The sequence below is a fragment of the Nymphalis io genome, chromosome 11 (genome assembly GCF_905147045.1).
Source record: "Nymphalis io chromosome 11, ilAglIoxx1.1, whole genome shotgun sequence".
Classification (NCBI taxonomy): domain Eukaryota; kingdom Metazoa; phylum Arthropoda; class Insecta; order Lepidoptera; family Nymphalidae; genus Nymphalis; species Nymphalis io.
This window is the reverse complement of record NC_065898.1, coordinates 3757820-3768413: the sequence shown is the minus strand read 5'-3', so window position 1 is coordinate 3768413 and position 10594 is coordinate 3757820. Positions and strand designations below refer to the sequence as shown.

Genomic DNA, 10594 nt, shown 5'->3' with positions numbered 1-10594 from the left:
TTAAAGTGCGAGTAAAAAACTCAGATCGTATTTCACATGTGAAACGTTGAAAAACGACTTACGATGATACACTATTGTGATCCTAATAATTGTTATAATCAACACAATTAATGTCGCATATCTCTCGCTAAAATTTCTAGGTCGTGTTCTGTGATGAATTTTAAGTACGTTCTAACTGAATAGAGCAGTAGAGCTGAACTGAATGTTAATAATACTGAACCATTTCTCTCATACGTCATGGAATCCATTCGAATTTTAAATCGCGAACGATCAGTTGAATCATAAAATATATCGGTTTGACTTAAATCTTAAATAAAAACTTTTAGTTTACGTTTATATTATATATTTTTATAGTATTATTAAATTTTTAACGGAATATTGATTAACTCCAATGGGATTGTTTGATGAGATTAAAAAAAAACTCAAGTAATATTCGGCGCTGTTTACTAGTAATAATAAATCATAATAGATTTAAATAAATCGTAATTTCTATTTAATGTTTGCGGCTGCGGCGATGAGAGCCTCCATGATGACGGGTCGGTTGCTGAAATAACAAAATTTTACAGTTAAAACTTATTTTTCTCAAATCATCTTATTTCCAAAGACTTGTTGTCCCATGCGTGTGGAACATCCTTTCTATTGTTTTGATTTACGTTATTTTTTAATGTTTGCTTGTTTTTATTATCAGCCATCATCACAATCTACATTTTTGAATCATTGTGACTATTCAAATTTTAAATTTTCTTTAATTTTGCTGTGCGCCTGTTTTCTGATGTTATTTTTATATTTATGTCTTCTACAATGACCTGATGAGTTGTATGCCAGTTGTCTTGTAAAGGGTTAAGTAATTGTTCATAATCTTAATTTAAAATTTCTAATAAATATTTCAATTATTTTATTTATATGTAATTAATAGACATAGAAATATTTTCACTAATAAGCTTTGTCATGTATACAATATTAAAGCATTACACTTAAATATCAATTGTCAAAATAGAAACTACCGTCACCAGTACTAAGAGTATGAACAATAATTTATCTAATTCGTTAAGTAAAACGTTTTAGGCTATATAAACCAATTTGAAAAAGTATTGTTTAGTTACATAGTCCATTTACTGAGAAAAATAAATATAAATATAATATAATAAGGCTACGACTAATGCGTAGCTAGTTGATTAATATTTAAAAGATTATCAAACAAAAATTAATATTACTGTGAATTGAATGATTTTAATTCAGCTTATTCAGCTTCAATTTTGCCCGTATAACAAAATCGCGTGGATTCATTAGTGGATTGTTTGTTGTATTAAATCTTGACATGACGGTAGTTTTTCCTCCGAACGGCGTAATATGACATTTTTATTAATACAGAATCCAAAAAGTTTTCAGCGAAATAGTTTTTATAAATGAAATTGTATATACTATATATACTACATTTTTTGTTTTATGTCAATGTTTCGCTTTCGAAGTAAGCGCTGAACATTATGAAATTTAATTAAGGAAAAAAGTTTTTGATTGTATTGTTATTGAATGTATTCTTATGTTCACTTCCTTCCATGTTTTATTTAATGATGTTTCATACATTACTGGCTAACTGCCAAACTGAATTTTGTTAAACCTATCATAATATATTATATAAGATTGATAAGAACAACATAAGATTGATAAGAAAATGTGACCTTTTATCATCATAGCAAGCCCACAATATTTTTTTATAAGTAATACAACTATCATTACCTCTTTTTGAGAAATTACTAATATTCCTATTTCATTCTCCAATTAACGTAATGCTTGTGTCAGAAATTGAATCGAACCTGCAACTTTCATATCGCTGGGTGCTATATCGTTGAACTATTGGCACTATTAAAGTTAGTGAAAGATTGGCACCATAGATTGGCACAAAACACACCTCATCATTTCCATCGTTGTCACTCGCTTCTCCTGCTTGGGTAAACACCTCGGGTACATCGAAATTATGGACTTCATCTGGCTTCGGGGCATCATTAGCCGCATCTTCCTCTCCTTTCTCACCGCGTACATGGGATCTGGATTTTCGGTTATGATGACCTTGAAAAATAAGTATAAACTTGTGATTATTACACGAATGAGTTGATTTGAACGAACAAACGAGTTGAGTCGATATTATTGATGAAAAATAATAACTTGATTTTTTTGTTTTTCTTCAAAGTATTCTTGTTCAAACGAAATAACGTCAATAACAGTTCTATAAATTCAAAGCGCGCTGATTAAGATGAAGTATAACAGGAGTCCTGGAAAAAATGGAATAACTACAGGATCTTTAAAGATTTTTACTTCTTCCTCACATCGGCAACCTACTCTCTACTGTTTTTAACGTAAAACTCGCCATTTCCGAGATATTTGCAAAAAGAGGTTTTTCAAGATGGCGGCTAGCGCTCGCGGTCTGGGATGACAAAAACTCAGAAAAAAACTTTACAGTTACCAGGTACCTTCTAACATAATCCAATCGAAGAATCGAGTAGCGGGATTCTATGCAGAGTGAACGCATTTTTGTTGCTAAAATTCTTGTACTATAAAATCATATAAATTTGAATTTGGATTTCTTAATCAAAGAGTAGATATTTCAGATTAAAGTGATCAGTAGGAAAAAACACTCATTTCATATGTAAGGACCTAATATATAAAATCACGCTACGATCCATGAAAACGGAGTTGTAGCACTTAAGGCGTGTATATTTGTAAAATGAGATTTATTTATTTAGGGTTAAATACAACCCGTATTAATCCCTATTTTTCTATAATTGTTTGAAAATAAAAAAATATTAAAAAAAAATGCTGATTTACATAGTTTGTTTTTATATTAAAGGCAGACAGGCAATTGGGTCACCTGATATTAAGTGGTCACCACCACCTATAGACATTAGCGATGCAAGAAATATTATCATTCCTTACATCACCAATATACTACCCTACCCTACCCTACCCTTGGGAAGGAAGATGTTGTGTTCCTTGTGCCTGTAGTTACACGCAATTGTATGCAAACTTGTGATTATACGCAACAATAATAAGTATTGCTGTTTAGTGGTAGAATATCTGAAGAGTAGATGGTACCTACCCAGACTAGCTTGCATATAGCCCTACCACCCTTAGATCTCGCTTTAAGCATTTCAATAAATAATAATATAAATAAAAAAGCAAAGTATTATCTTTTTAATTGTATTATAATATATATATTAATACAACTAATATACGTATTATTATTATCAAAGCTTAATTTACATTTAAACTGCAATTCCCTGATGTAACTGCTATTTCACGATCACAAATGTTATTGAAGCAATTTCTCTGGTGGTTTATTAATGTACGTCATAAATACAGAGACATTTAATACTCAATATCGAAGCGGTCTCTTTGATATATTACGATGTAGCGCTCTTAATACGAATTGGTATACGTTACTTGGAGTATTCGAGTGTATTTCCACTTAAATGTCATAAATTGTCCTTCTTTATATCAAACATTAATCAGAATATTGTTATCTACTGCTGATTTTATATAACATGAATATATACTTCTTACTTAACATTCGTAGGATCAAAATTCATCAGCTTTTATTCATCACATATTCTACCGCCAAAGGAATACTTAGTATTGTTGTGTTGCCGTGTAAAGGGTGAATGAACCAGTTTAATTAGAAGGACTTCTCAAGGAAGGTTAGCCAAACACGGACATATAATACACAAGTGTGTACGAACACGGCTTCTTGTGCTATCCGAAGCAAGAGAGCTTAAACACTTCCATCGGCCTGACAGACTACTTACTATTTTTCGTCAGAAAAACTTTTTATTAGGCCAATCCGGAATTTGAACCCAGGACATTGTTATCTGCGGCCTTATAGTTAAACACTAGAGCAACGAAGTGGTCATACTGATACCTAATTATTAATTTTTAATCACTCCAAAATAAACTCTTACGTGTCATAATACGTATTTTGAGAGGCTGTTAGTATCAAATAATAATAATAAATAGTATCAAATAATTTTATTGTACTTTGTTATAAACCTCAACGTATTCATACATCTAACTTTTCACTCCTGTTACTCAACCGCAATGTATATAAAACTATAATTAATGGTTTTACAACAGAAACCAAGAAACAACAAAGCTATCTCTGTTGTTAAATTTTAATGAAAAATAGTAGGGATTGTTTGTGTTTCCACATTAAAAATAATTGTAATTACTTTATTAGAAAAATAAAATTTGTATATTTTACCTATAATTACAGATACACACTACTAGACTTGTCCTATAAAGATTTCGCATTTTTATCTGATGTGGAGAACCCTGATATAAATATAATTACAGTAACAGCATGTGAATGTCCCACCGCTGAGCTAAAAGCCTCCTCTCTCTTTTGGGTTTGGAGCTTATTCCACCGCACTGCCACCCGCGTCCAACGGCTTCCCGCAACCGTTACTATGTCGTCGGTCCACCTTGTAACCGGCCTACGCTGATATAATACATATTTATGATTTATTTAAATCTAATATGATTTAAATAAATATTTCTCTAATATCTTAATAGCATATTTTATAAGCCCAACAGATTGCCAGACGTCAAAATAAAGTAAACACCGGCTGAGTTTGTCTTAAACGTTATACAAGATGGCAGCTTAGTAGATTAAAGATTTCAAATGACAGGTCCAACAGACCGTGAGACATTAAGATATTCTAATCGGTTGCTGTGTACCTTCGGATCGTTACTCAACATACTAACTAGGAACCCGCTGAGAGTATTTCCGAATAACGTTTATACTTGACAAAGTATTTCGGCCTTGGATAGTCCGCTTCTAACATGTATACGCTCAGTCAAATATGTTTATTAAAACAAACAATTTTATTACTTTTTTATTACAATATCAAGATGTCTTTTTGTGCAAAATTATATTGATATAATCGCACATAAAATGCGATGATTAAATATAAAAGACTTCATACATATTATGGTGTTTGATTTAATATTAACTATTACGGCTAAAAAAAAGAAAAATGTCGTTTTATGTGTTTACCCATTTGTTATATACGCCTCGTTTTATTTCCATTAATTCGCACTGGAGCAGAATATTGGAATAAGCTCCAAGCCATCTATATAATAGAAGATGAGTCCTTTGCCTAGCAGTCGGATATTTACAGACTGTTACTAGTTTTAGCTCGCTCATTCTTCAAACTTGGTGAGATTTTTTCAGATGTAATACCATTGTCACCACCAAAACCAAACCAGCACCAAGACTAAAGAAAATTTCATTTAAGCATCTTTTGTTTATTGTTTTATGAAAATTCAATTCATATTTTATAAGCAAAGAAGTATCTATAATTTTAAAAATTTAGAGTGTATTTCAAAACAAACTTCTTCATACAGCATTCAAACGGAGCGTTTTTACACGAAAAGAACATAATAATTATACATATGTTAAACTTCTATTTAAATTTCCACAATGATATATTTGTTTATGAAATATCTACTAACGCGTAAAAATAAATTTAAGGAGTATATATATCAAAGCAAATATCATAAATGACCAACCTAAATTATATCTTACTAAAATTGCGGCCACGACGTCCAATATCAAAGAATAACCATTATATATTATGTTACATTGCACAACTGTATGTGTTAAAGTTGCTAATAGGTCATTTGAAAATTTAGAAAAAAAGTGTTATGGACAATAATGGGAATAAAACAATAACATCAGGATGCTATTCCTTTTATTTTAATATAAAATTTGTAAACAGTTAAAGAATTTGACAAATAAAAACCCGCTGATTTTAATTCGCCGGTTCTTCTCAGATACGGATATTTACTTCGAACCAATAAGAAATTTTAAAGCTTCTATATGAAATAAATAAATTTTAATTTTAATTCTAAAATATCTTACCGCGTCCAATCGTAAAACCAGGATCAAAAGACCCGGACAAATTGAAACTTCCAGCATCTGGAAGTACCCAATACGCACTTTAAACTGCTATTACTTAGTACGATCCTAAAGTACCTATATAATTTCGAATACTAATTTCATTCCCTACATAAAATACAGTAAAAAAATAATTAACAGCCTTTTAATATTTCACTGCTAGACTACGGCCTCACATTCGAGAGGAAGGTTATTTTACTATTTCCAATATTATCTTCCGAACAATTGGGCCAACTCGGCTTTGCATGCAAAATAACTCCGCAACAACAAGAATAAATAATTCTAAGCTAAATAATACAAATGTCGTAGCGATATTTATAAAAATCTAAAAAAAAAACTTTTTGTTTAAATTTTCATTTCAATGTACACAGAAATTAAAAAGAATAAACGCCTAAAATAAAGATTAAACACCCTCTTCAATAATAAAATATTAACCAGGAATTGAAAAAATTTAAACGCATTTATTTTCTTAAAAAATCAAATAAAACAATACGTTCTTTTGACTCGTGCTTATCTCAAAGCTTAAAATATTATACAAATCGATAATAAATATTACCCAATGTAAATATCAGTCAAAATCAATATAAGCTTTATTCAATAAAGATCTTATAAGCACGTTACTTAGCGAGATTAATAAAACGTTAAGCTAACACCGGCTTGGAATATAGATTCTATCTCAAAGAACAAGCAAGAAACGCAGTAGTTTCAAATTTTAAATTAATAATCGAACGAATACAGCTTATGTACATTTTATTATCGAATAAAAAATACACTATACCTAATTTTTACATTATTTTAATATAACCATCAAAATTATTAAATGGGAAAATGTGTAAGGGATTGTATGAGAGAATCGAATACTTTTCGTCGAATACATTAATGTTTGTAAGTAATCGATTTGAAATATAATCTAAATGATAAACAAGTTAATTATTTACTGTGTGTGCTTAAAAATTACTTACCAGCCTCAACAGTGAATGCCATTAACACAAAGAACAAAAGGATAGCTGTAGTTAAAGCCTTCATTGTGATGACTCTCGAAGTCTTCAGTAGACACAAAAACATTTACTCGTGTCGATGTTTTTATATATTTCTTACTAGTTATTAAAATAAAGATAACGCTATCTGTAATTTGTAAGCAATTATAAAAATTGCAATGTCTTTGCTCCTAATCTATCTAAAATAGTAAAATTACAAACTACGATAATATAAATTATAGAGTGTTGTGAAAAAACTCAAATGTTTTAAAGGAATAAGCGAAATTTTTGAAGTAATTTTTAATTTTTAGCTTGCTTATAATGTTTACTTATATATTAAATGTGTCTTTAGTTATAATCTGTTTTGTGGACCATAAATAAATAAATAAATAAAATAAAATAAAATTTCCCATCGAGAAAAGTCAAATATTGGAGATTTGTTCATGTATGCGGTTAAAAAAAATTAATACTTTAAATATATTTAACAGATTATTTTTGACTAATCTTTTGGTTCTGTTACTTGTTCGTTAATTTCTTGTAAACTATCATTTTTTGATTGTGTTGCAGCTTAAACCATTACTTATATAATTTATCCGGCAAGGTTTTAGTATATCATACATTGATTCTTATTTGGTATTAGGAGATAAGAATTTTGTTATGCAATTAGATCTTTAAATGAGACTACGAGACTAACGTACCAATTTATATATTAAGTGTCGGAAAACAAAAATGGTCTTTGTTTTGTTCAATGGCTCAATCAGCCATTAACACAACAGTCAGCCATGATCACAAGATATTTGGATAAAGATATAAAAAGCGTACATTATTGGCTCGACACATAATACGTTATAATATTTGTTTATACCGCATTGTGCAAAGCATCTCAAGGAAAGATATTTGATTTTATGTAAAGCTGGTTTGTTAGTATTATATAAACAGTGTAAACGTAACTAACATATTTTTTTCGTTGCATTGAAAGAAAATACGTTTTCCCTTTCTATATATTTTGAAGGTAAGATATAAAATAATAAATGTCATCTTTAAACCGATTTAGTTTTTATTAGTCGGGAGACTGTTTTATTTCCGGTAGTTACTTTTACAAAATAACGAGAATCTGAAAATTATCCTATTTATACGTCGATCTTTTACGCTCACGCACATGGTTTCGACCGCATATGAGGTGGCGAAGGTGTCAAGTGCTATGCAAAAGTCTTTGGAGTTCAAGCTTGCTGCGAACACAATTTCATCGAAATCAAACAGACAGTGTAACTTTCGCATTAATTATAATATATGTATAGATTTGCTTCTGATGAAATCGTGAGTTGCTTTAGTCTGCTGTAATTGTACTTACAAGCTTGTAGTATAAGTCTTTGGAATTTATTTCCTAAAGCAAGAACGACCGCTGAAAAGTAATTTAAGTTCAAGGTAAAAAGATTTCTCATACTGCAACGTTACGTAACAGCCTATGTGCACACAATTACTTCCCTCATTCAGTTCCCCCTCGAGTTGAGTCCTTTTGCTTTTTTTCTTGTTATAAAAAATATGCGTGTTCACTTTTGTCATAGCTACATTTATATATTTGTGTGTGTGTTGTTATCATTGTGTTTTTATTTAAACTATAATTCTCCGTTTAAATTAGGGTTGAATATATTGCCAATTGGAATCAATCATCATTCGACCGATAAGAGACACATAACGTGAAAATTTTCAGAATACATAAAAGCCAGGCTATTATAATTGGCAGTTATAAATTATTACCTCATGTAGACTATTCTTGTTTGCCACCTGTTGTCTTTAACAATACTGTAATCCCATTAAGCAGCAAAGTTAAAAATTTAGGAATATATATAGATCAAAATTTCTCATGGATGTCACAAATAAGTGAAGTGAGCAGGAAAATGTTTCACTCAATTGGGTCCATTCGTAGATTACGTAATTTACTACCTATTCCTACCAAAATTGCGTTAGCTCAAGCCATCCTCCTGCCCATCCTTGCTTACGCTGACACCTGCTATCTTGACCTAAGAGAGGAGCAATTAAATAAACTCGAGCGTATTCAAAATCTCTGTATTCGCTTTATATTCGGACTCCGCAAATTTGACCACATTTCTGAATTTCGCAAAAAACTCGAGTGGCTCCCAATCCGTCTTCGCAGGAATACTCATATTCTTTCTCTTCTTTACTGTATACTTTTTCATCCAAATTCTCCGCACTATCTTAAACACCGTTTTGAATTCCTTAAGGACTCGCACGGCCGCACTCTACGATCTGACGATAATCTAATTCTTAAAATTCCTTTTCACTCTTCTTCTTTTTGTACTAATTCTTTCTCTGTCCAAGCAGTTCGCCTATGGAATTCTTAACAACTCCACTTAAGACAATCTCAAACTATTAACACATTTAAAATCTGACTCAAGGCATATTATTTATCTTTATAATTCAATCATAAATCATAATCATAAATCGGGACTGTTGTTTTATTATCTGCCGCACTTTATTGCTATTTATTATTATTATTATCATAATAACATTTTTTTAATGTTCTGTTTTATACATTATATATGTATGTTTATGTATATATTATTTATTTATATGTATGTATATTTAGCTATAGTACTGTGTATATATATATTTATATTTATTTAAAAATAAAAATTGAGATGATTAGTACACCTTGAGACAGGGGGGTTTGTATCTTTGTATCTGTCCGTTATAAGAGATGTAAACATACGGGTACGTGACCCCGCCTTCCCCGAGCTACTTATGCTACACCCTGTGTCTTCAATGGCATAAGTATACTTATACCTCGAATTCCCACCAAATTTCCTCAACATCCCTCTATCTTGAACTGGTTCTCTACTCTAGGTTGGGGAGGTCAGACGGCAATCGCTCCTTGTAAAACCGAGAATAACCAGAATCTGAAAATTATCCTATTTATACGTCGATCTTTTATCTCAAAGAACAAGCAAGAAACGCAGTAGTTTCAAATTTTAAATTAATAATCGAACGAATACAGCTTATGTACATTTTATTATCGAATAAAAAATACACTATAGCTAATTTTTACATTATTTTAATATAACCATCAAAATTATTAAATGGGAAAATGTGTAAGGGATTGTATGAGAGAATCGAATACTTTTCGTCGAATACATTAATGTTTGTAAGTAATCGATTTGAAATATAATCTAAATGATAAACAAGTTAATTATTTACTGTGTGTGCTTAAAAATTACTTACCAGCCTCAACAAGCAATTAAATAAACTCGAGCGTATTCAAAATCTCTGTATTCGCTTTATATTCGGACTCCGCAAATTTGACCACATTTCTGAATTTCGCAAAAAACTCGAGTGGCTCCCAATCCGTCTTCGCAGGAATACTCATATTCTTTCTCTTCTTTACTGTATACTTTTTCATCCAAATTCTCCGCACTATCTTAAACACCGTTTTGAATTCCTTAAGGACTCGCACGGCCGCACTCTACGATCTGACGATAATCTAATTCTTAAAATTCCTTTTCACTCTTCTTCTTTTTGTACTAATTCTTTCTCTGTCCAAGCAGTTCGCCTATGGAATTCTTAACAACTCCACTTAAGACAATCTCAAACTATTAACACATTTAAAATCTGACTCAAGGCATATTATTTATCTTTATAATTCAATCAT

At 30.7% G+C, this 10594-nt stretch overlaps 1 protein-coding gene across 3 annotated transcripts; it reads right to left on the bottom strand.

Annotated features, from left to right (window-relative positions):
* Window positions 1-427: 427 nt before the first annotated feature.
* Window positions 428-10178, bottom strand: LOC126771891 (uncharacterized). Of its 3 annotated transcripts, XM_050492055.1 has the most exons (4): window positions 6913-6993; window positions 5915-5971; window positions 1910-2067; window positions 428-544 (listed from the first exon to the last, which is right to left on the bottom strand). In XM_050492055.1, the coding sequence occupies exons 1-4, from the start codon at window positions 6974-6976 to the stop codon at window positions 494-496; spliced, it is 330 nt and encodes a 109-aa protein (XP_050348012.1). In that variant the 5' UTR covers window positions 6977-6993; the 3' UTR covers window positions 428-493. The 3 variants fall into 3 exon arrangements, 2 of the variants coding, with proteins under 2 accessions (XP_050348012.1, XP_050348013.1); XR_007669571.1 differs by lacking the exons at window positions 5915-5971; window positions 6913-6993 and adding an exon at window positions 10168-10178; XM_050492056.1 differs by lacking the exon at window positions 5915-5971 and having other exon boundaries at window positions 6913-7036.
* Window positions 10179-10594: the final 416 nt, after the last annotated feature.